The sequence below is a fragment of the Antechinus flavipes genome, chromosome 2, assembly GCF_016432865.1.
Source record: "Antechinus flavipes isolate AdamAnt ecotype Samford, QLD, Australia chromosome 2, AdamAnt_v2, whole genome shotgun sequence".
Lineage (NCBI taxonomy): Eukaryota > Metazoa > Chordata > Mammalia > Dasyuromorphia > Dasyuridae > Antechinus > Antechinus flavipes.
Genome location: NC_067399.1, coordinates 676920148 through 676947393, shown reverse-complemented (window position 1 = coordinate 676947393; position 27246 = coordinate 676920148). Strand labels below are relative to the sequence as shown.

Genomic DNA, 27246 nt, shown 5'->3' with positions numbered 1-27246 from the left:
TTTCAAAAAATAAGACTCAGAAATGTCGAGCTGCTTGGGACTGTAAATACAGCCCTCTCATTTTACAGATGGGGAACTTTTTAAGTTCAGTGAGATTAGGTGTCCTGTCCAAGGACACATGGGTCATCAGAGACACAGCATAAGAGATAAATCTTCAGAATTCAAATTCAATATTCTTTTGCTAAATTGTCCTAAGCATGCAATAGTAAGTGACCAAGAGAGAATTTGAATACGGGTTCTGAGAATCCAAGTCTAGTCATCTTTCTAGCATTCCCCATGGCAGGAGGCTGTAGATAAGATGGAAATTCTGACACTCTGCTATTCTCAGTTTTTAATCTTCATAATGATTGAGTTTGATTAATGTTTCCTCTCTAATGAGAGACATTCCTTTTTAATCATTCCATACATGCATTTTCCAAAGTCTGCCCTGTGGGGTATGTGACCCCGGCTTTGTCTTTGGGCTCAGCATTTTTCTCTACTTCTGGACAATTCTGATGAGACAGACTATATCTAGCCCGAGTTTCTGGAGAGACAATTAATTTCAGACCGCCAACAGTTTTGAGTATTAATCCTTTGTAAAATCTTCGTTTAACTTGTTAAACTGAATATAACTGCAGACTTCCACCAAAAGAATGATACAATGGTGTGGCTTTAAAAGTATTCGGGGACCTGTAAAATGTCTAGGATTAAAATTTCAATACCATTTGTGCCCAATAAATGTGCAGTCCTTAGTAACTTAAAACTGCCTGATTATGAGTCAGCCTCGAAAAATTATGAGGACCAGCTGAAGAAATGGAGCTTGCACAGGAGGAAGTCTGGGATCATCCTTTACCTTATGGGATAGAATAGGATATAATGAAAAAGCCAGGAGCTGACCTCATCGGCAGAATTCGTTTAAAAGCTAGAACTGGATTAGCTGAAGAAAAAAGATAGGGGCACTCTCGAGGAAAGAAAAAGGTTATGTTGACATTTGGGCTATTTTTATGGAGATGGGGTTAAATAGAGGGTGTCTTTATAGGTAAAGACTGAATTCAGCAGACAGCTGGGGCAGCAGAAAACTGCATCCTACTGGGAGGACCACATGCTCTTGCCGTGACTGGCCCGCTCGGTCTGAGCAGCCAAGACTGAGAATGGGAAGAGGCTCACCCTGAATTTAAGTGACTCATTGAAGCAGCTCAAATTAGTCTCAGTAAAGTGTGGCCAAAGGGAATTAGCTTAATGTTGGCTGCCTGATGCCCAGAGGGAAAAATGTACATTCCTGGCCTGGCCTTTAGAGCCAATCTGCCCCGATGTGGTTCCTTCTTATCTTGCCAGGGCTCTTGAGCACAACTCCCCTTCTTGCCCTCTACATTCCAACCACGTTGGTCCATGGGATGAATGTGTTTAAGCTTGAATTTAACTTTGTTTTTCAATTAATAAGCATTTATTTTCTTTCTCTCCCATCCTATGTATTCATTTAAAGAAAGAAGGAAAGAAAACTTGTACCAAATATACATATTCAACCAAAACACATTCCACATTGGCCGGGTCAAAAAAAATGACGTGTCTATGTCATTCTATATCTGCTGCCTTTCCCAGGAGGGTGAGGGTAGCAAGCCTCCGGAAACATTATTATTGCCAGAGGTCGTTACTCCTCATCATTAGTCTCTGGAAACATGACTGGTCATTGCACTGGTCTGTCAATGTGGTTTGTCTTTACATATGTTGTTGTGTAATTTATTTTCCTGGTTCTGCTAACTGCCTTCTGCATCAGTTCATATAACTCTCTGAAGTTTCTCTGAAACTATCCCTTTGGTCATTCCTTATGGTGCAATAGTGTTCCATTACATTTATATGATGTTATCGGTCAATCATTCCTTAATTAAAGGGCATCTCTCCAATTTTCTAGTTCTTTCCTACTACAAAAAGAGCTGGTATGAATATTTTGTTAGTGTAGGTCCTTTTCCTCTTTCTTTTATTCCCTTCCTCACATCTACACATCTACACATTTGTGTGGATGGCCCCTCCTGCCTGGAGCACACTTCCTCCTCTCTTCCTTCAAAACCCAACTTAGGGACTGGGGGGGGAAAGCAAGGGTGGGCTAATGGAAGCAACACTGGATTGGGAACCAGAGATCTAAGCTTGGAACCCCAGAAATGTCATTTTAGGGTAAATGGCCCAAATCTTCTGGACGTCGGTTTCCTTTTCTATAAAAGATCAGGTCTAACTTCGTAACCCTCTAGGAAATTAAGTCATTTCAGTAAGAAGCTGCCTGGGCTGGACCCTTTCCCACCAAGGTATGAACCTGTGGACTCTTTACCTTTGACTGCAGGTGTGATCACGGAGAGTCCTTTGGGAATCTCTGAACTACCGACAAGAATGGGGGACCATCCTGGCAGGTACAAGATCGTCACCCCTTCCCTTCTGAACGGAGAGCCATGGAAGCCAGTTAGTAGCATCCCACCTAAGGTCAGTTCTAAATATTTTCTGAATTTTTCAGTTGACTTTACTGTGCATTTAAGAATACCAGTTTTACATTATTCCCATTTCATATTTTCCTTGGTGGAGTGATGAGTAAAAATTTTATTTGTGAGACGATAGAGTCCATTTTGTTTTGGTGTTATAACAAAACCTCTGTGGGAACATGAGACTATAGTGTTCTTCACATTTATTGAACATTCGTTTTTGTCAGAAAGCCAGTTATTATATGCTTGGATATAGAAGTGCTGAATTTTTCATGTGAAAACACTAGGATTTTTTCATTTAAAATAATGCATTTTGTCAATTTCATTATTATTTAGTTTTTAGTGACATATTTACCAACATCTTAACTGAAAACACATTTTATAAAGGAATTCTTATGTCATTTCTTCTATCAAAATCCTTTGGAAATATAGGTTTTTAATTTCTTTCATTCAATTCAGATTAATATTTGATACTTTGATATATCTGTAGAACTGTATCCTCATCCACACGGGCTTTCATTTCAACAGTGCGGGTTATAAATCACTTTCTCATCATGAATAACTCTTGTCTATGTTCTTCTATAATCCTTCACTGTGGGATCTACTCAGTGTTCCGAGGCCTTGCTCTGGATCAGACCTTTTTAACCAAGGATAGATTTTATTGGGTCTGTGAAAACTACATCTTTATTTTTATATAATTGAGTTCATTTGCAGTCTTATGTATTTTATTTTACATATTTAGAAACAGGACTGTGAGTAAGGTTTCACATGCTTCATTGGTCTGCCTCGGGGGGTCATGAACAAAAGAAGTTTAGAGCCCCTGTTCTAGCACTCTTGACATTGACCCCAACCTCAATATTCAATCAATGCAAAGAATGTTACAACTTCACAACAAGGGACTGGAGAACACAGACCGATCACCATTTGTCCCTGGCACCGATGGTATCGTAGCCCACCTTCTTTTCTACTTTTAAATCCCTTTTATAATAACTTTTCGGGTTATTTCTTCCATGGAATTTTTCACTGATAACATGTTGATCGTGTCTACCATATGTCTCCGGGTAACGTTATTATTAAAACATATTACCCGTCTATTCATGAACATTTGGAATATAGGTTGAAATCTCTTATCTCGACGACTTTCGCTTGGACTTTCCCAATCCCGTTCACGTGGTTTGGGATAAGTTTTCCTAGCTGGCCTCCCCCGTGGGATGTGACGAGGAATCTATAGGAACATGAGATCTTTGGCGAGATAGCCCAGATGCCTTTGCCCTTGTTTTCTGGGAGTTATTTTTAGCTCGTGTCCTTAATTGAAAGCAGGCATTCTCCTTGCTGAGGACTCGAGGTTACCGAAACCGCAGGGCTCTTTCTGGAGGGGCTCTACCGAAGCACCTTCACACGGGGAACAAGACTGGGATTGATGCCGTTAATTAAGTTCCCAGGTAGTCTTGTGATTGAAAGAGGGCGTTGAGAAAGAATGGCGGCTTGCTGCAAAGACCCCAATGCCCGATCGGCACTTTTGGACTCGTTTTGTTTCATGCATAGTCTTGCAAATTGAATTCATAATGTACAAATCAGGCATGGCTATAATAATAATGTCAGCCCAGCTTGGGAGAAACACTCACATGACATTTTCGAGACATTTTCTCGTGCCATGATTCATCGAAGGCAGAAGCAACATGATAAATGTCAGGAGGAAGGACATGCTGCTTTACACCTGCAGGATGGCTGTTTTGGCGGCTTCTTGGCAATAAAAGGTTAAAAACCCTATAATTCCCTTGAGATGATAAACCTCATGTCTCAGAATTTACCAGCAGACAGAGAAGAAGCTCATGTTAATGACGTTTGGTTAGCGCAGAGTTACCAAGGCCAAGGTCACAGGTCTCATCCTTGGGTAGATCACACAGGGTGTTTTCTCTTTTTAACGGACACTGATGGTACCTTATCTCCAGTTAGCCAACCTGCAAATACATCGAAGGGGGAACTGGGATCCTGAGAGGGAGGGGATTGGAGGGGGGCAGAATTTGTATCCATCATCACTACTAGGAAAACCCCCACAGATAACCTGTGGATATAGCATCCTTTTGTAAACTTCGGATATCCCTGGAACCTTGTGTTCAGTGTGGGAACTATTTGTTTAGATACTTCGATGGAATTGCCACCTCGTTATGTTGATCTCAAGATATTCCGGCCATGTTTTCCTGGGCATTTTTTTGTGTTTGTCCTGACTTTGGAGGCAGAAGACCTGGCTTCTTATGCTTCCATTGACATTTATTCCCTGTGAGTCCCTCAGCAAGTCATAGTCTCTCAGCAGAGGAGATTGAAAAAGAGCAATCAGGTAGGAGAACCGAGAGAATACCACCAGAAAAACTCAAGGAGAGGAGGACATTTGTCAGAAGGTCGTTAAGGATGTCAAAGGCAATCAGGAGGTCAGCAAGGAAAAGGCTTGGAAAAAATATTATATTTGATAATTAAGAGATCCTTGGTAAGAGATCCCTCTCCTCCCTGGAGAGGACAATTGCGTGTGAGGAATGAGGCCCGAGGCTGTTTTACAAAAGATTGAGGAGTAAGAGAAGAGGAAGTGGAAGCAGCAGGTATAGACCACTTTTTCTAAGAGTATGACTGAGAAAGAGAGAAAAATAACATTGGACACTTATAGAGAAATAGAAAGGTATGGTAGGGCTTAATTGAAAGGAATTGTGTGTGTGTGTGTGTGTGTGTGTGTGTGTGTGTGTGTGTGTGTGAGAGTGCGTGTATGAGTGTGAGAGTGCGTGTGTGAGTGTGAGAGAGGGGTGTGTGTATGTGTGCACGTGTGAGAGTGTGTGTGTGTGAGAGAGGGAAAGAAAAGAGAGAGAGAGAGAGAGAGAGAGAGAGAGAGAGAGAGAGAGAGAGAGAGAGAGAGAGAGAGAGAGAAGGAGATCTGGAAGTGTCTGTAAGCTGTAGGGAGTGAACCAATAGAAAAGAAAAAAAAATGAAGATTAGACAAGTCAATATGGAAGATTATTATAGGAGAACGTGGGACTAAGACAGCAGACCCTTCTCTTAGGACAGATGAGGAAACTGTCAACCAAATGCAGCAAGACTGATCTAGAAGTCACCAAGTGGTCTTTAAAAACACCATTCAAACCTGTTATTGTCATGTCAGAAATTGGTGATAAATAATATGATAGTGACTTTGCTATGAGCTACTCTAAAAATAGTAGATGATGTTTAGATAGTCTACAATTCTTTGTAGGTCTTGAGGAACTGTCTCATTTGATTTCCAGAGCAAACTCGTGAGATAGGGACTGGAGCATAATTCTTTACCTTTTCAGGGGTCATGAACCCTGTTGGTGAAAGGGAAAGGAAATAAGCATTAATATAGCACTTACTGTATGCTAAGCATTTTTATAATTATCTTGCTAAGTGGAGTGATTAGAACCAAGAGAACATTATACACAAGCAACAAGAAGATTATAAGATGATCAACTGTGATGTTCTTGGCTCTTTTCAACAATGAGGAGATTCAGGTCAATTCCAATAGATCTGTGATGGAGAGAGCCATTTGCACCCAGAGAGAGCACTGTGGAGACTGAATATGGATCACAACATAGGATTTTTACCTTTGCAATTGTTTCCTGCTGACTTTTTTCTTTCTCACTTTTTCCCTTTTGATCTGATTTTTCTTGTGCAGCATGATCAATGTGGAAGTATATTTGAAGAATTGCACATATTTAACTGTATTGGATTATTTGTTGTCTAAGGAAGGAGGAAGAAAAAAATCTAGAACACAAGGTTTTGCAAGGGTGAATGCTGAAAACTGTTTTTGTAGGTATTTTGAAAAATAAAAAGTTGTGATTATAAAAAATTAATATTTCATTTGATCCTCACTACTCTGGGAGATAAATGTTGTTATGATCTCCATTTTGTAGTTGAAAAATGAATGCAAAAAGAGGTTAATTGACTTGTTCAAAGTTACACAGCTGCTACGCGTCAGGGGCTGAATTTAAACTCCATCTTCCTGCTCCAGGCTCTACCCATTGCACCACTTTTACTGAACCTTAAGGATCCTTACTCCACATAATGTTTTTAAACGCATAAAATAAAATATTTAGGATTACAATGGAGACCAATTGTGTTGAAAGACATAATTTTTTTAACCTATGTTCATAGGACCTCCTGAAATTGATCACCAACTCCTGCTGTTCGTGGATCCCAGATTAAGACCCTCTAAACTAAAGTTATTATTCCCATTGTTTAGATGAAGAAACTGAGTCTTAGAAAGCTTTAATGTCTTGCTAATGGCCATAGAGCTAGGCAGTATCAGAGACAGGATTTAAGCAGAAGTATTTCCTAATACCAAATTGTACATTCTTTCTGGCGCCCTATGCTGTTGCCACTGTTTTAATGAACATATTTCTCATAATACGTTGACTTGGCTTGCTCCTCACTTCCACACTGATTGGAAGTTCTCAGGAGGGTAAGGTCTAGGCTTTTATTGTATACAGATGTGTGTCTATGTTGTGTACAAAAAGCCTAGTTTCTCTCCAGATGTGAACATGTGATCTCCCTTAGTGTGATCCCAGAGGACAGACATAACTTCCTTGTCTGTGGATTTCTATAACCGCCTTCTCTGTGGCAGCAAGGGCAAGAAACATGTATGTATATGTGTGTGTGTGTGTGTGTGTGTGTGTATATATATATATATATATGTCCTAGGGAAAGGGCACCTTTCTCTACTCAGGCAAAAGCTCCTCATGTTTTCTCTGACATACTTACATATCCTCACCCCAACTTCTTTTCACAAATCCATAGCTGATTTAAGGCCTCCCCTTTCCCAATCATCACTTTTTATGAAACGTTCCACTTTGTTCCCAGAATTCAAATATGGAAAGATGGAAAGAATACAGAATCTGAGCTAAAAAAGCCAAGATCCAACGATCTGCCCAACCCCCACAGCCATGTCAGGCAGTGTAGGATGGGAGCGTTGACCTCCAGGTGGTCCCTTCTCTCCTCTCAACTCTCCAGAGGAAGAATATTCCTAAAGAAGGGATAAGACCCCAGACTTGCTCTCTTGCTTAGTAGTTTTGAGGAAAGGGCTTTGTATTTCTGGCTTTTTTTTTTCAAAATGAGCACTGGTAAGATGAGGGTGACTGAGGAGGGACACCATGGTCTTGGCCACAATGACTAGGTCTCACCGGGCAAAGCCAAGAACAGAGCTCAACCTGGAGAAGTAGCTAAAGTCATACTGATCGCCAAACCAGGTGTTTCTGGTTCTGCCCCCTGGGGCTTGATTAAAAAGTGAACTGTTTCTTAAATCTCAATTTTCCAGAAACTTCCTCAGTTGGAGAACTTTACATTACCTGAGCAGATCTGTTCCTCCAGTCTAATTTCAGATAATTACTTCAAATTCATTTCCCAGAGTTTTAGACTGGATAAGGAGCCCAGTGGCTATCTAATTTAACTCCCTCACTTCCTCCCCATCCCTTCCCAAATGTTCTCTATAAGGTATCCAATGAGCAGTCACATCTGCTGAGAGGGCCTCCCTAACTCCTGGGCAGCCCAGCCTACCTCAGCGCAGCTCTTTGTCAGCTCGTTTCCCCCCCAAGATCCAGCCTCTATTTGCCTCTTTCTTACTTCAACCCTCTGTTCCTAGTTCTATCCTCTGGGGAGAAGGAGACCAAGGGAGTCCCCTTCTCAACATGGCAACCTTGCAGATCCCTAAGCCCACTATCGGATTTCCTGGAATCTCTTCTCAGGCTAATGGCCTTGGTTCTTTCATGGTTCATGTTTCTCCTTTCCAAAGTGACATGGAAAAATTTAGGATCTTTTGGAATAAAGATCCTTGTATTTGACTTTGACTTGGAAAAGACACCGTGGGCCTTACTTTTGATAGAATCCACTGGATTGCCCAGAATTCCCCTGGAAGATATGCTTAGTAACCTGAAGCTCCGTGCTTTTCTGAGTTTGGAATTAATGAGGCTGAGGTCACAGATTCAGTTATGTTCCCAGATCAGCCATGACTTCAGACTGACGGCTTTACCCAAGCCAGCAGTCTCACACGGGCAGCCAGTGAATGGTGGGACTGGATCCGGAGATGGATGGGAGGGAACACAGCATCCAAGATCTTCTCCACTGATACGGTGGCAATTTTGTATAAAGAGGCTACATAACCATCTCTAGGGCAGGGGGGGAAAAAGGAGTGAGGGGGGAGAAAGCTACAGGATAAAGTTATATTTAAAAGGAATCGCAAGTTGTATATAATAGATTTGCAGTTTCGTGGACTTTAAAAATTATACTTTGCTATGAAAATGCTTGTTTCATTCAATAAATTAAAAATAAAACATTTTTTAAAGAGGTGTGTGAGGTTGAGATGTGGAAGGCACCCCAAAGTCATTTAGTCCAGGGGTGTCACACAGCCTTTAGCCCTCAAAACTCGCAGATTAAAATGGCCTGGAGGAATGGTGAACAAAATAAACAAAAATACTACATTGCAAAGAGTATGTTAGCTTGTGGTTTTCTGCTTAATCGAATTTGACACCATTTACTTGGTCCCCCTCCTCCCTTGTCAGAAGAGGAAACTGAGGGCCAGGGAGGTTGGCTTGTTCAAGGTCACACACACAAATGGCTGAAGCAGGATTTGAACCAGGTTCTCCGACTCCCGAAGAGCCTGCAAAGCTTTTTGGCACTATTCTACTCCGACTGCCCCATTTCCACCTTGTGTGATAATTAGACCCATATGCTCTGAAAATTGAAGAGGGGAAAAAAATCTTACTCTTGGTCTTTTCCACTTGGCCTGTCCTCCCATGAAGCCTCGGTGTGGGAGTATTGGAAGCTCAGGGATGGCCAACGCAGCCTCGCTGCAGAATGCCTTTGAACCTTCCCGCAGACGGAATCCGAGAGCCTCCCTCCTCCTCCCGCGGGCCGGGGCCGAGAGCCGGAGCAGAGCGGGGAGAGCCTGAGCGCCGAGAGCCGGGCGGTAGTTGAGAGTTTTATCACCGGCTTTGGAAACCCCGTCGGCTCTTCTTCTGTAGTTCAAAATCAGCCCCCTGGGGCACATCAGCTCACCGAGTTCCTATTCAGCTAATAGGAATGTGCTGCTGCTGCCAAAGGTTATTACCCGTCGGGGTATTCCTTCACACCGACAAGTCCCCGAAGTGGCCCAGGTGGAGCCGCTCCATCTCGGGCTTTGTAAGGTCTGCGTCTGCAGGCTCCTTGGCTTCCTACAGGTACCTACGCCCCGGAGCGAGCGTGTCTGCCAGGGCTGCACACACACTCACATTCACACACACTCACACTCACACATACACTCACACACACTCACACTCACACATACACTCACACACACTCACCTACACAGACACACCAACATACACACATATACACACACTCACACACTCACAAACACACACACACTCACACTCACACACACTCACACACACACACACACTCACATACACAGACACACTAACATACACACACACATACACACACTCACACACATTCACACACTCACAAACACACACACACTCACACTCACCTACACAGACACACCAACATACACACATATACACACACTCACACACATTCACACACTCACAAACACACACACACTCACACTCACACACACTCACATACACAGACACACTCACATTCTCACATTCATACACTCACACACATTCACACACTCACAAACACACACACTTTTTCCTCTGCCTGAGTCTGTCTCTTTCTGTCTCTCTCCCTTTCTCTCCCTCCATTGCTCCCTCTCTTTCCCCCCTTCTGCCTCTCTGTCTCTCTCTCCATATATATGTAAAACTACATATATATACACATAAACATATATACAAAGACTCATGAATATTCATTAGCACATACATTTAAAAGCCCAGCTCTGCCAGGCACTGGAGACATAGAACAGATGCATTTTTAATGTGTGTACAAGACTTGTGGTTTTATTGATGTCATTAACTCCTGGGAAGAAGCTCTGAAGGACGCGATGATGGCAGAGAGGACAAGGCGCTGGACGGGGGTCCGGAAGCCTGGGGGAGGGGAGGGCGAGTCCTGACTTTTTAGCGACTTCTCAGCTCAGTGATTCCTCACCTCTAGAAGGAAAGGATGGGTCTGGGGTCCTCTACTGTGGCTCCACAAAGCTCCCTCTATGACTCTAGAGTCGCAATCCCTGCGCGTTGTCACACTCTCGGAGGCTTTCTCAAGGAAGTGATTTGTCCAGGATTCCACAGCCGGTGGGTGACCAGGGAGGGAGGACCCGAATCCAGGCTTTCCTTTCCCTGAAGCCAGTTCTGTGTATCACGCCCACTGCCTCACTACCCTGGCTTTGTGGTATCTGTGAACTTGAAATTGACTGTTTTGGCACTATTGGTTTCCTTTGTATTTATTTCCTGCATTTAAGGACATGCTTCTGAGGAGGGGTCCGGAGGCCTGCCCGCGCAGGGGGCCAGCTCTCCCCCATCTGGTCTGTGGAGGCAATGGGCACAGCCCTACCTCTCCCTGCGTTTCCAGGTTAACAGCTGCCAGCTTTCTGCAGACTCGCAATCTCCATCTATGGGATGCTTGCCTGGGTGGGCGTGCTTGTGCTTGCAGGTTCTGTGGGCATCCCTTGAAGTTAACAGGATGCAGCCCCGGAGCTTCATCACCCACAATGGTCTCAGTGGAATATTCGAGGCTGAGTTTCCAGCCTGCTGTTTCATTGGCAGGTACGGGACCCTGTCTGGTTCAGTCTGGAAAGGTTTCTGGGAGTGCAGCTGCCACAGGAAGGGCCTGTAGCGGGCCCGACTCAGTCTGGCCGTCCTCTCTGTTCCGGGGGCCTACTATTCAGCTTTGGAGACACACACTTCCCCTGCCCAGACAGAGTCCGGATGCGCTGTCAGTTAGGAAGGACAAGAACGGTATTCTTAAATCAAACATGTAATATTTAATCCGTTTTCCTTGGTTATAACAGACAGAAACATTGAGACATTTCTTTGGCCCTCGTGGGTATTATGAGAAAAGTTGGCAGGTGGAGCAACGAATTGGCTACGATTTAGATATTTTTCTATAAAATAAATGCCCAGAAGCTGTGTAAATGTACATCTTCCATTAAGTAAATACTCTGAAAAGATAACAAATGGGCATTTTTTGGTGAAACTCTAACGGTTACAACAGCCTGTGGCCTCCAATTCCAAGAATTCAGCAAACATGTAGAATTGGATCCCACTGAAATCCAGCCGATTACATTCATTAACTTGCAAGGAAACTCCTTTCAAGAAATTCCTCTGGCCCTGACGGCAAAGGGGTTGGACCATTTTATGGGAAATGCTTGAAAAGGTTTTTTTTCCCTGGGGCTCCTCCTCTGTCTGTGTTTCTGTTCTGGGTTCTAATGAGCACACAGAGCTTCTCATTAAGCTGCGGGTCCTTGGTCCCGGGCAGGGATGAGGAGCCGGTGGGAACCTCTCCCTCTCCCTTGGGCTCAGCAGTCCTGAGACTGATTCTCCCTGTCTGGCTGAGGAGCGATCAGGTTTCCTCTTCTTGACTGTTTCTAAAACATCCTCCGGCCGTATGCATGTGACCGGGTGGGCCTATCAGCCGACAGTCAGTGAGACCTTTCTTGATGTGGTGAGAGCCCACTGTGTAAGCCCCTTTCCTCCCATAATGCATCTTCCCTTCCCTGGAAAGGTAGTTCAGGGACAGGGACAAAATCCTCACAGAAGCAGTTAGTGACTCACAGGATTTCAGAGTTGGAAGGGAAGGGACGACTAGCCCAGGCCCTGTGCCAAAGATAATCCCCATTTATTAAATGTCGGCTATGTACTAGGCGCTGGAATAACGGCCTTTACAATTGTTATCTCCTTTTGATCCTCACAACCACCCTGGGAAATAGGTACTGGTTTTAGTCCCATTTTACAGAGGAGGAAACTGAAGCAAACAAACTCCCTGGGGTCATACAGCTACTAGGTGTCTGAAGTTAGATTTCAATTCAAGTTTTCATGACTTGCAGCCCAGCTCTCTATCTGTTGCACCCCCCCCCCAGCTGCTTTGGGTATCCAACAACCATCTTGCCTGTCCTTGAAGACCTGCAGAAAGGGGAGCCGACTAACTTCTAAACACCCTGTTTCACTTAACTCTAAATGTTAGGAAAGTTTTTGTAGTATTTAGCCTAAATCCATTTCTCTTCAATTCCCTCTCATTGCTCCTGGTTCAAAACCAACCCTCTTCTCTAGAATCCTTTTTGTCTCCTGTTTTATCCATTACTATTTCTCCTTTGAAAGTCAGTGCCCGAGAAAATCTCATTTCAGAGTTATAAAGGGATTCTGCCTTATTTCAGGGCCGGGATGCTTCCTCCCTCCTCCAGTTAGGGACCATTGTAGACCAGGTCCTCTGTATGGGCATGAATGCTTTAGGAAAACTGAACACCCCCCCCCAGGAAGATTCGTATTTGGGCTCATGCCCTGTGGGGCTTCTGGGAGCTGTCCGAGCTGACTCCCGCTCAGCTCTATGGGGAGTGGATGAGCTTCGGCAGCCCCGACTTAAGAGAACGCAGCCATGATCCTGTGTGAGTCAGACCGTCCTCGGGACGATCTGGACGCTGCCTTTCTGGACTCCCTCCCTGTCCTCAAGCCAGGCTTTTGGTGCTTTCTAATGCACTGCCAACCAATTCTTCATCTCTGTCCCCGGTGACTAATCCAGTGGCTGACAGTAGTGGACCGTTAGCAAATGTTTGCTGATTCATCAATGCCCTCGGACGTGTCACTTGCCTCTCATCTGTCCTTATTTCTTGGTAGCTGTTCTGATAATCGGGCTCTTGATCTCTGAACAGCCCAAATTCTCCATTTCCAGCTGGGCTGCTTCCCCTTAATGTTCCCCTGATTAAGGCTGGCCCATGGGCACCACTGCCCAAAGCATGGAGGCTCGTGTCCTGCGCAGGGCCTGCACCCAAAAACACTGATGAAAAGACTTTGTATTTCTTGATATTCTTATCGATGTGGCAGTTTGTTAAAGCTGCTCTATGTTCTTTCTTTGTCTTCTTTCTCCCTAAGAAGTAAGTGTCTATTTCCCAGGCTCAGCCCTCCATTTGGGCCTTCTATCAGCCCTAACCATTTCCTGCTCTGTCGGGAAACTCTTCTTATTCCTGCATCTTTTCCTCTCCTTTCTCTTTATCTACACATATGTTTAAATCTTTCTTTGCCTAAAAAGGTTAGCCCCACCCCCACCCACCCCCTAAACTGCTTCATTTCACTGTAAAACTTCTCTGGAGAGTAACCCACACAAATCATCCATCACGGGCTGGGGAACGTCTTCCAATTCTCCGCTTTGCTGACACAGCTCTTCTAAGGAGCCCAGAGATGATCTGCACAGCTATGGGATTTGTTCAGCAACCAACTGGACAGGAGCATCGAGCAAGACGTAAAGCAGGGATACCGTGGTCACCCGAGGGGTTTGTCAGCACGGTGGAGAATAGCAGCGCTCCGTCCAAACCGAAGGATTCCCCGTCAGGGCCAGAACTCTCCAAATGTCCCTCTTGGCAGATGGCATGGTGCTGGTTCCACTGCATCCCAGGATGCACCGTAGCCTCCTTGGAGAAATTCATAATTATTGTGAAGAAGGGAGGTTAACCATCCACACAAGGAAAACAAATTGGAAGATCTCTCTCTGTGTGTTTCTTTCTCTCTTTTTATCTGTCTGTCTCTCTCTGTCTCTCTGTCTCTCTCTCTGTCTCTGTCTCTCTCTCTCTCTCTCTTTATCTTTCTGTCTCTGTCTCTGTCTCTGTCTTCCTCTCTCTCTCTCTCTCTCTCTCTCTCTCTCTCTCTCTCTCTATCTTTCTGTCTCTGTCTCTATCTTTCTCTCTCTCTCTCTTTCTGTCTCTCTCTCTGTCTCTCTGTCTTTCTCTCTCTCTCTTTCTCTATCTATCTTTCTGTCTCTGTCTCTGTCTGTGTCTGTCTTTCTTTAGACATGATGCAAATGAACCATCAGCTGCATCCAGAATAGAAGAAGGTTCAGTGTAAGGAACTAGAGTCAAGGGCCCTAGGTTCAAACATTGCTTGATGCTTACTGCGTATGTGACTTTAGCCAAGTCGTTCATCTTTAGGGTTTGACTTTTCCCTCTGTCAAGTGACGGTGTTGGGTAGGAGATGCCTCTGAGGTCCTGGCTCTCAGAACCTGTATTCTCGGTTGGAAAAGGTTGCACTCAGCACCATAATGGCAGGGGCCATCGCTTTCGGCTGCGTGTGACTGGCGCTTCTGATTTTGCTCTCCCCGTGCCCCCGGGCTGTTCAGCGTGCCCTTGTGGGTGGGATGCGAGTCGGGTAGTCGCCGGGCTCTGGATTCCCATCCCGCCAGACGCTTCTGAGCCGGAGGCTCGGCCCGTGGCTTGGCTTGGGCATCTCTCCAAATCCAGGCCTCCCCCATCCTCTGCAGACAGGGCTGGGTCTCTGCCACTCAGAGAAGAGTTCAGAAGACTTTGGGAAAACCTGAAGTCCCGGCCCCAGAGCGCACTTCTGCCCTCGTCACTCCCTCTTGTTGAAACATCACTTACATTGTTATTTTATTCGGTGTCTCCATGTCATTTGCTTTTTTTTCACAAAACGCGTTGTAGAGTTGCGGTTTCCTATTTAGATGTGAAAAATGTGACCCACGAAAAGATCTTTTTCATGAATCGTTTGGGGACCAGACTTCTCCCTCAGGCCCTTGGGTTTTAAGAGACTGGAAATAAACAATGGACTTTCTATAAATCCCGTGTCCTCGGCAGGACTGACATTTCCTGCTTTCTTTACTCAGGTGAGATCTCTTGTGCACGTGGGGCCCAACTTAGAGGAGTTTCTGTTCCCTGAGTTGTCTATTTAGAAACCCGGGACATGGCTTCCTGCAGGAAAAATGATTGTGAGGAGGCTAGAAAGGAGGCCCCAGAAAGCCAGAGGGGCAGTGGACTAAGTCTGGAGCCAGGACCATGAGTTCAGGTTCTACCTCAGACAAGTCACTAGTGTTGGGACTTCCAGAGAGCCGGTCCAACCTTCCAGGACTTTCTTTTCTGGACTATAAAGTGAAGGGCCCGACTTGCCGCCTCCAAGGCCCATTCCCATGTAAACCTTGCTGATTCTGAAAGGCTGCTGACCCCTCCTCAGAAAGGGGGCCTGAACCCCCGGCTTTGCTGCTCCAGCTCCCGGCCCTCGGCCTCGACAGGGCTGCAGCGGGATCCTGTGGGCCAGCCTGGAACTCAAACCTCACAGTCACTCGCAACGTTTTTCTTATAGGAAAACATGTCCCAAGAGTCTAAGTAGTCAGCTTACCATAACTGTGGGGGGGCTCATAAATTGGGCCCCATATGTATACTTGGCCTCTGCCAGTAAATACATCAAGACAAGTTACTGAGGAAACATGACTTCCATAAAAGTCCCTCTTGGAGACAAAACACTTAACTCCAGCGGGCCTGTTTCCCCAACATTAAAATGAATGAGGGAGAGGATCTCTGGAGTCCCCTGCAGCTCTAAGTCTGTGGCTCCATGAACTGAGCACAAGGGCGTTTATTATCCTGGGGATCCTCCCTTAACCCTGTGAGACTGAAGGCACCTTTCTCCTTGGAACTCCAAGGAAAAGCAGCGATTTCAGTGGTGAGGATCCAGCTTCCCCTAGTTCAGGTCCCAACCCCTTGTTCTTCTTGAGATGATGTAGCTGAAAACTCATCCTCCTTCTAGGCTATTTGATAAAGGGCCTCCTGAACATAGCTGAGCCAGCCCTTAGCAAACACACACACACACACACACACACACACACACACACACACAGACTCACATACACAGACACACACACACACACATACACACACACACACACAGACTCACAGACACACTCACACTCACACTCACACACACACACACACAGACACACAGACACACACACACACAGACACACACACACAGACTCACACACACACACTCACACACACACACAGACTCACACACACACACACACACACACCCAGACACACACAGAGACACACACACACACAGACACACACACACACACAGACTCACACACACACACACAGACACACACACACACACACAATCCATAGATACATGCAGTATGTAGTTATCCGTACACACAGAGAAGCCGAGCCTGCACGCAAAACCTTTTCCAGCTTATCAGAGGAATCAGACCCAGCTGGCAGAGCCTCTGAGTCAGGATCACCTCCATGACCCATGAGGTATTGTAGTTTGTAGGTCAGTGAAAGAGGCTCTTGGGAAGAAAACAATATCTCAAGCCAAGGATATAAAATATCACTGTAATCCCATGGAGGCCCGGAGGGATGAGTAACAGAGAAGAGGGAAGGAAAGAGCATTCCTATGGTGTTTGCTCTATGTTAGACATTGCACTAAACACTTTTGAGGGGGAAAATATCTCATTTGATTCTTCCAACAACTCTGCAAAGTACGAGCTATTTTATCCTATTTTACAGATGAGGAAACTGAGGCAAACACTGTTGTGTACTTGCTTAGGATTACATAGTTCATTAGTTGTCTTAGGCCACATTTGAATTTAGGTCTTCCTGGCTCCAGGGCTTATTCTTTTACCTCTCTCCCTCCCTTTATGACAGATTTCTATGATTTCTCTCCATTTTGAAATACGAATTTTTTAGTTTCAACAATTTTGCTTTTAAAAATTCCTTTTTAGGAAACACAGAAAACCCTGTAGTTCTGCTATTGAAAAAGAGAGCAAACCTCTCATGGGTGGTTGAGGGACTATTTAATTTCTTTATTTACTTAATTAATTAATTTGATTTTTTATTACTATATTATTTATTTATTTAGTCTTCATTTATTTATTTATTCCTTCCTTTCTTCTTTCCTTCATTGATTTAATAACCCTCGAGAGGTACTTTGGTCTATTTGGCGTTGTGGTTGAAATCCCCCAGTTTTAGCCCTGGTACCTTAACTAGGAAAAAAATCCCTCCTTAGATTAAGTGTGAGAAACATCTTTGCAAAATATTGGATGTCATGAAAGGATGTCAGAGAGGAAGTTTGTTTTAACAAGGATCATTGATAAATTATCAAGTCAAGAAAGGAAAGGAAATTCAAAATTTGAAATATGAGATTTTCTAGTACAGCTTTAAGGAGCAAAGCTATAAAAAGAGAAGGGAGAGATCGTGAAATCATTGGCCCTACAAGAGATCTCAAAGTAAAAAACTTAATAGGAGAAGTGTCAACAACAACAAAAAATCTGCTCTTTCCTGAAGTTCCCTTCCTGGTGCCTATTTATTCAAGATACTATAATATAATTTACTGTTTTATGACCCAAGTTTTACAGTTAAAAAAAAAAAAAAACATAAACAGGCCAGGGATTAACTAGAGACAGATAATAAGCATAAAGTTAGGCAGAAAGCCCGACTTCTGTCTAAATGTTAGGAATTGTGTTAAGTGGGGGCTCAGAGCTATCACTAAATTTATGAGTATTTGACTAAAATAAGCTCTCTAAAGTTAAAGAGTGGGGGAAACACTTTAATTTTAGTTCACTAAACATTTTTAATCATTTACAATGATGTTAGACATTATGCTAAGTACTGGGAATGCACATAAGAAAAGGATGCAACCCTTGTCCTCAAAGAGTTGTAAAAGGAGAAGACAACACAAAAAAGGAATCTATAAAGGGACGGGTGCAGTGGATGTCGGACATGGGGGCATGGTATTCCCATGGAGTCAAAATGAAATAGAGCTGCTGATAAAAAAAAATGGAATTACCAGAAAGGTTAAAAGAAGGCTCGAATTGAGAAGATATTGAGTGTCAAAACTTGAGATTATCTGCTTGGGGATAAGATTTTAGATAATCAGTTTAACCAGGGGGCAGAGGAAGGAGCTGGTTGGTGCCCATAAAATTGAGTCAAAACCAAGCAGACCTGCTGATGGAAAATGGATCTCAGGGACCTTTCCAAAGTCTTCAGGCTTAAATAAGTCAGTTAACATAATATAATATTGCACAATTATAGGGAAGAGTGTTATCATGACCAAAAAATTAACACTGATAATCTCCCAGTATTGTTGTATGACAATGAATTATTTCAAAGAATTGAAAATGCAAATCACTCAGAGGGCCAAAGAAGACACACACAATTAATGTAAAATAAATAAAAAAATTGTAAAGACCAACATAAAAGGATGTTATCAAACAAATGTATGGTTGAAAAGAGTGGATCATTCACATGGTAGGATCCAGAGGAAACCACGGGCAGGTCATAGTTGGTGCTGGAAGGCTAAGAAGGTACTCAGAATTTTGGTTGTACTCACCTTGGTAAACATAGAATATGGCCTAGACTCTCAAGCGCTGGATAGTTAAGGAGAGTTGATATCTGCGCTTTTGGAGGGAATATCCATATGGAAGAGATTGCAGATCTAGTAAGGAATATTGTAGTAATTCTGTGTGGGATTCTAGTTCTAGAATTTTCCTTAGGAGTTTTAGAGGTGGCAAGTTATATAGCTATGTTTCTTTGTTTTTTAGAACCTGTTAGAAGCTCTGGGTTCTAATACTAATTTTGCTTTTTATAATATTGCAAGTCTCTTTTTAGCTTTAAATCTTTATCTCAATTCTTTAAGATATTAGAATGACTACATTCTAAAATATTTTATTCCTCAAATCAAATTCTGATCTTTGGTTTCTTGAAAAATCAGGGAAAAAAATCCTACTGCCCATTTTATGCCTTCATAGGCTTTGACTCAAAGGCACTTCTTTGGAATAGCCATAGCAGCCTATTGGGGAACCATGAGTACATTGGGATAGTCAGGAATCTTGGAGGTCATCAAATCCATCCTCCCTCCTTTTACATTTGAAAAAACTGGGGTTCAGGCAGTGAGAAGGCCCGCCCAGATCATATAACCAGATTAGCTGGGGCTCACACAGGACTTCTGACTCCAGACACAATCTATTCAACATCATGGCAGTTGCTCAAAGGAAATTGTGCTCAAGCTCACATGGGCTTCTGAAACCACATTGCCCCTTGCCTTCCTTGGGGGATAACGGTCCGCTGTTCAGTTGAGAGATTATCTGACTAAATGTGATAAAGGATCCAAGAAGGTGCTGCTTTATTGGCTGTAGATTCAAGAGATGGTGGAAGTAGAGGGAGAGAAACTGGTCAATTCAATTCAACCAGGCTTTTTGAAAAGTGCTATGTGGGATCACTGGATTGAGAGCTGGAAGGAGCCTTAGAAATCATCTAGTCCAGGTCACCCATTTTATGGATGAGAAAACTGAAGCCCAGAAGGATATGCGATGTTGCTATAGTGACCCCAGTGATGATTCAGATCAGATCTGTTTACTCTAAGAAATGTGGCCAGAAGAGGAGGATCATAATGGCGAGGCAACTGGAGGCCATATGACTCCGAGAGTCAGGGAGGAGGTTGATTGAGTCATTACTTAATCCTTACCTTGTTCCCCAATCCCATGTACAAGAGGATTGGGGGAAGGGAATGGGGTTACTCAACTTAGAGGGAAAAAGGATATGATGCTATACCTGTATCCAAGGAGGTGATGGGCTGTCACATGATGGAGGGTATTACACGTTCCCCCAGAGAGCAGAAATGAAGGAGTGATGGCGGATTTCACCCCAATATTCAGATAAGAACACAAACTATTAGAACTATCCAAGAATGGAAGGGGCCACCTTGGAAAGAAGCACATCTACTCTCTCCCCATTACAGTCTTCAAACAGAGATTGGATGACTACTTCTTTTAAATGGCGTAGGGTGGGTTATTCCGGTGTGGGCTAGATTAAATGCCCTTCCAGCTCTGAGGGGCAGCGCCCAGCAGGCACCTAAAAAAGCAAGCCTCCCACCTGGAGAGCTTCTTGTAGATTGACCTTGTAGATAGCCTTGATCCGGAGGGCCTTGACAGCCACAGCAAGTTGGCACTGGCTTTTATGAGCTGTACGGCTAATAAAAATAATAACATTCATGGAATGCCAACAGTCTGAGATGGGAGAAGACAGATCTCAGAAAATCCAAATGGAACCAGCCTTCAGGTCTTGGGGAGAAGAATAATTAGTTTCAAATGAGTTCAAATTGGGTAATAAAAGAGAAGAAAAGAGCCCATTTCCAATTATCTTTGTTAGAAAGGTGGATCATATACTTTCTCTCAGAGAAGGCTTTATTCTTGCTCAAATCCCATTATTTTTCATTTGGTGAATGCGCTGGTGAGCAGCCGTTAAACAATTTAGTTAAAATGTATATGAAAAACATTATTCAAAGTAGAGCTTTTTGTCAATATCAGAGACCTTGATGATTTTTCATGCTAACAGCTTTGGGGAGTGAAGCAGGGTTTGGACTCTGAAAGAGAGTCTGTGGTATTCTGTTGCTGAGCTGGCTTCCTCCGTTGGTCACTGTCACCTCCCCTTGGGATAGGCTGTCCAAAGAGGAATTGATAGGAGTCAGAAATCGTACATTAAAATAGGCAGGAACTTAGAGGTCCTCAAAGCCTCTCATTTTCTTATTTGAGGAAAATCAGGATCAGAGCAGTCGGCTGTCTTCCTCAAGGTCACCCACATCCTGCCTAAGTCACAAAACCAGGAATCCATTTTGCATCCATCGGCTCTGAATTCGGCGTTCTTTCCCATCGGCATTAGAGCTGGAGGAGATTTCAGAGGCAATTCTGTTTCAAGACCCTTGTTTTTCAGAGGAAGAAAGTGAAGATGTAGGAGCTCGTCCAAAACCACATAGTAAGGGACAGAGCATAGGTTGGAGATCACGTATTCCTTCTTGAAATCCCATGTTCTTTACAATCTAGAATATCCCATAGTGACCATCTAAGCTCTCCTAAGGGAGACTAAAAGAGGTAGAAGTCGCACCGTCAGAAATAGAAGAGCTAATATTTGGACTCTTGTTTTCTGACTCCAAATATGTCGCTCCTTCATTGGTTCAGGCAGATACAGTTTCATTGTTCTTTTTCATCCGTGCCTAATAATTGCACAACATGAGATCCAGAAAGAGACATAGAAGCGAGATAAGAAGAAATCACATTTATTGCTTTAAGATTTGGAGAGCCCCATCTTGACTAGAGCCACATGAAGGAACGTATCTACAATTTGTAGATGAGGAAACTGAGGCTTTGAGGCAATACAACTTGCTCATAATCACATTACTATTAAGTATCTATGGCAGGATTTGATCAGAAGCCTCTAAATTCCATGTAGCCCTTTGTCCACTGTTGTGCATGCCTTTTATTCACATAGAAGAAGGGTGCAATGTGTTTGGAAATCATTTGTTTTCATATACAGCTAGAGCTTTCCAAGGACCGTAGAGAAATTTAAGTAGCTCTGAAATACCACATAAGTGTTTAGTTCCATCCTTTTGTGATCATCATCCTCTAACTTAAGGAACACAATTTAAATTATCCATCATCAAGTTGTGAACTAATCCAATCATTCTGGAGAACAATTGAAACTTGTCCAAAGGACTATCAGACCTTTGATCCAGCAGTGTCTCTACTAGGTTTATATCTCAAAGGGATCTTAAAGGAGGGAAGGGGACCTACATGTGCAAAAATGTTTGTAGCCGCCCTTTTTGTAGTGGCAAGGAACTGGAAAAATATTGGAATACAAGATGTTGCAAGAGTGAATGTTGAAAACATATGATTTAAAAACAAAAAAGCTTTATAAAAAATTTTAAAATAAATTATTCTTCAACAAGGATTTATTAAGTAACTCCTTTATGCTAGGCAACGTACCATACATTACAAAGAACAAAACCTTCCTTACTCTTAAAGAACTTTTGTTGTCACAGTACCTGGCACATATTAAGTGCTTAATAAATGCTTCATCTCCATCTATTCCAACAGGAGAGACATAAGTGTGGCAGGGAATATGAATATTCACACACATATATGTATATATATATAGGTAGATGTATATTTGCATATATTAAAGAAAACTTTAATTTTATTTATTCTGTCATATTTAAGTATAAGTATATAGAAAGATTTAATATATTTTCTGTATTTCTGTATATTATTTATTAACTATACTTATATAGAACCATAAATATTTGTATATGTATATGCATATACACAAAACAAAATTTAGTTTATTAACCATTAATTTATGAATTAAGTGGGTTAAATAGTAATTCAATAATAACAAAATTAAGCTTTTCTTTTCTCGAAGGTTTCAGGGAAGTTCTTGGTTCCTTCCCTGCCCCCCCCCAAAGCACAGCTTAGCCAGTTCCATGCTGTAGAACCCCAGCAGAAGGAAAGCTTCTAATAAAGTGGGGGGCAAGGACTTTTTTTTCCCTTTTTGTCTTTCCATCCTCAGCCCTTATTCCAGTGCCTTGCTCAGAGTAAAGACTTTATAAGCCCTTGGATTGAATCAGATTCTCCTAAATTGTCATTTAGAAGGAGTGAAGGTATTCCTCTGTTGGGCAGCTCCTGCTGGTGTCATGGCAGCCTGGCTATCCAGGCAGGAGGTGGAGAAACCTCAGGGTGGGGCGGTGATCGATGGAAGCTGATATGGCAGCTCCACTCCTCTCCAATCTGGCCCACGCCGGGTCTGGGGCTTCGGCACTGGGTGATTCCTGGACTCATCTGTGTGGCTCCGCCCCAAGGCAGGAGCCCCAGTCATAGGCACAAGCAGCACCCACTCCCTGTGCTCCAAGCTTCTACTGTTCTCTCCAACACAACAGCAATTCTTCCTACAGAATTCATTCTCTTGCATCAATGCTTTCCTACTCCTAAGCAATGGCTACACTTGGCTTGTACCATAGGTGCACAGCACCCTCCCTCCCAAGAGTAGAGTTTTACAATAATGCCAAATATAATTAACTGCCGTGCCCGTAAGCCTGCCCATCTTCCAGTCCTAGGCATCCTACTCTCCCAATGGCCTCATAATATAAGATACATTTTTGCAAAACAAAACAAAACAAAAACGTACAATTTATGTCAAAATCATGTCCTCAGCATTTAAGTAAGTTATAAGTAATTCTGATAATTTTGTTTTTAGCAAGGATCACATCTTTTTTTTTTTGCTTGTATTACAAAAAAAACAATTAAAATTATGCTTGAGATAATCTTAAATAGAAAATAAAATTTTCAAGGTTTTTAGGGGATTGTGCCATAAAATCAAAATGTTTTACACACCTAAAAAGTGGTATCTTGGAACCATTTATAAGCTACTGTAAATGTCCTGGAGCCACAGATGATTTCTCCCCATCTATTAGTTGTTGTTTTTTTCTCCCCATCCAATTATAGTGTATCTTTTTCTTTTCCTGAAACTCATTTATCATGTACAAAATATCATAAAAGACCAATTATAGTGGAAAAGATGCTGACTATTTGCTTCTGGCCTGAATTCTGTTCGTTTGCATGCAAGGAGTGAATGGTTCCAGAAACACATCTGTGATTACAATAACAAATTAGCAAAGGAGATTTCATCAGAGCCCCCATCTTATAGAGGGATGCTCGGAAGCCTGGGAGATTAACTTAAAGAGTTTGGCCTGAGAACTTCTCCTGAAATGGAACAGCCTGAACAACTTGGAAGGATTAAGGGCCTAATTGAGGGGGGAAACAATAAGAGAGTGAAGCCAAATAATTATTTAATTTAAACATCAAAACTGGATGACCCTGAGAATCCCTTTGGAGAGCGAGCTCCGAGCTCGTGGGCCTCCAGAGCATGTGGAAATTTGAGATAAGCCCAGGATGTTGCTGCACATTTATCTGGATGGAAAGATGTCGAAATTGCTTGTTCGGTCCCAAGGTCACATTCTCCCCATATGCATTCGGCAATAGCTCCTTAAACTGGAAGGTCTTGAAATACGAAGACCAAGCCAAGAGATAAAGTCCTTTTCCCCATGCTCAGACTGAAACTTTAAGGGTGCGGGGTTGTTGCCGAGTGTACTGGTGATATGTGCCTTGAAGTTTGCAAACACAAGAAACTGGAATCGCATTTGGAAAAGGTGAACAAAGGCAATTTGGACGAGAATTAATGGCCAACTGTGTTTTAATCTCTGAGATTTCTCTGCAGAGACATAAAACTTCCGGGCCTTTTCGTCACTCCGGGATCAGATGCACACTTGGGACCGTTGCTCTTCGGTCTTGGGGCCAGCTGGCTCTACCGACTTTTTCTGCAGTTATCTCCCAGGCACGCCCGCCATGTTGGGCAGCTCCCCTTTTTGTACTTCGCCCCATTCATCTTGGTTTTTCCTCAGCCTCCCTACCTTACTCCACCCTTGGCCCACCGTAGCCAAACCTGACCCAAGTCTGTGGAATGTTCTTTTCCCCCTGACAGAAATCACAATAGCAATAGTAAACATAAACAATTTTGTACCACTTTAAGGTTTCCAAAGTGCTTTATTTATATCATCTTACTCGATCTTTCACAAACCAAACCTGAAGATATGCCTCGAAAAGCTTTCCCAGTTTATAGTTTTCCAGACAGCCATTATGGCTCTTAACATCCAGAGAATTTTTTGATTTCTATTTGAAGAGATTCATGAGTTTTGAAAGTGGGTTTTTCCTTATCCAGGGCTGGTCACAACTCACCTGGGCCTGTTCCTGTGAGGGTCTTGTTCATGTTCTTCCATGGTTGTCCCAAAAAAGAATCCAGCCAGAAGGCTGAGGGGCAGCTAGATGATGCAGTGGGCAGAAATCTAGAGGATCTGAGTACAAATTTAGCCTCAGATACATAACATTTACTAGCTGTGTGACCCTGGGCTAGTCCTGTAATCCCAAATGCTTCACCAAAAGTCAAAAACAAACCAGAAGGCTAAGAGAACATTCTTGGCTTTTTCCATTTTGCAGATATCATAGAAGCCATTAGAATATCTCACTTTGACCAACTTTCTTGCTCAATTTATCTTGTATGTATTTATTTTTTTAATATACAAACAAAAGAGCATTTTTTTGTTATTTTTATTATAGTTTTCCTGTATGCATTTATATCTATAATTATATCTATATCTTGTTTGTACATAGTTTTCTGTGTGTTGACTCCCCTATTAGAGTGTGAACTCCTTAAGAGAAGGGACTATTTTTTGCCTTTCTTTATATCCCCAACACTTACATAGTGGCTGGCACATAGTAGGTGCTTAATAAATATTTATCAACTGGCTAAGTGACTAGCTGAGAATAGAATAGACTCTCTTTGAATTGACTCTGAATGTCTCCATTGTCCCTTGGGAAACTGATACTTGGATTCTTTAGAAGATTCTAGTGTGACATATCTCTAATCATCCAGGACGACTGGGAGACCAGTTGTGTTTAAAAAACAAACGAGTCTTTGTGCCAGGAAGCAACTTCGGATCAATAAAAAATATAATCCACTTTTCCCATCTAAAGTCTGGGGCAATTCAAGTTAATTCACTTTATTAAGTACCTGCTAGAAAATAAACATGGGACTAAATATTACAAATACAAATATAAGGTTAGAATTGAGCGTCTGCCTTCAGGGAGCTTTCATACTAATAGAAAAACAGAGAGCATGTAGGGACATAGTGGCCTGAAAGAAATATTTGAGACAAGTAGCTCCCAGGAACTGGTGAATGTGGACATGGTGATGGTGATTTGATTCTTGTTTTCAAAGCTGTAGCTGGAAAGCAAGGGGCATTTCTCTTTTTTCTTGTCAAACAGTGATCTTTTTTTAAAGAACTTCCACATAGCAGCATTGTATTTCATCATTTATTATTTATTCTTTGGGAACTATATTTATTTACCTTTTTCGAGTCTTGTGTTTGAAAATTGAATATTCAGCACACAGGATTTTTTTCTCTTTTTTTTTTTAAGATGACTTTAATCTTTTATATCAATTCATCTTTTTACTGATGGTTAGGCTTTCTGCAGGTTTGCAGGATATATCATTTCCCGATGAATCTTGGGCCCTTTTGCTTTAGGGGACATAAAACTCCATTCCCTCATAACTTGCAGATAGCTTGAACAGTAGATGTGGAATATCCTGGTAGTATTTAAATTTCCTTCACTTTATATTCAAAGGGATTTCTCCAAGAAACTTTGAAAATGTATTGTTTGTTGTCAGAATTATTCAATTGAATGATTCTTTGTCGTGGAGTTTGAAACAGGTCTTCTTTTTCAGATAAATTGTAGATTCTTTCAATTGATATTTTGTTTTCTCTATTCAGAATTCCTGGGTCGTTTTCTTGTATTCTTTCCTACTTGCTTTAGTTACTCATGCTGGCCACCTACCCCAGTTTCCCTCTTGGCTCTCTCTCTTTTTCTGGCTGAACTGAATTGGTTCCTGCCAATTATTATGGGGCTGGAAGGTTAGGAACGTTCCAGCAAAGTCTCTGAAGAAGCAGGGGCAAGCCCAATGTAAACCCCAGGCCCAAGGCTGGAGTTGCCAGAGGGATGGAAATTCTTTGTGAAGAGATGCTGTGAGAGGGTGTGTGTGTGTGTAGGTGTGCACACACGTGTGCTTTAAAGGATTAGTAGAATCTGGGGAAAGTGTTTAATGTATTGGTCTCATAACCAACAAGTCTCCATTCTTTGTTTTTGTTTTTTTTAACTTTTCTTTTTCTTCTAGTTTCATTTTTTTCATGAGAATACCACTGACGATAGTTGACATCTTCCAGTAGCATTCTAATTCTAATTCTTATTACACAAAAATCTCACATTTTGAACAGGTAAAACCTGGACTTCAGAGTATTTTGATACTTTCCACACTCAATTTATACATATCTATTTAGGACATGTCTCCCCGCTAGAATATAAGATCATTCACTTCAGGGACTGTTTCAGTTTTCTTTTACCCTAGTATTTATCATAGTGTCGAACACAGAGTTGGTCCTAAATAAATACTTGCTTAATGACTGATAAGTATGATTCTTAGTACTCTTTGCCCCATTTC

At 42.5% G+C, this 27246-nt stretch overlaps 1 protein-coding gene across 1 annotated transcript in view; it reads left to right on the top strand.

Annotated features, from left to right (window-relative positions):
* The first annotated feature begins 1655 nt into the window (after positions 1-1655).
* Positions 1656-27246, top strand: part of ADAM12 (ADAM metallopeptidase domain 12) — a 282504-nt gene continuing 256913 nt past the window's right edge. Inside the window, exons 1-2 of the mRNA XM_051973876.1 lie at positions 1656-1674; positions 2312-2448. Coding sequence (XP_051829836.1) covers positions 1656-1674; positions 2312-2448 — 156 coding nt within the window. The remainder of the gene's footprint in view (positions 1675-2311; positions 2449-27246) is intronic.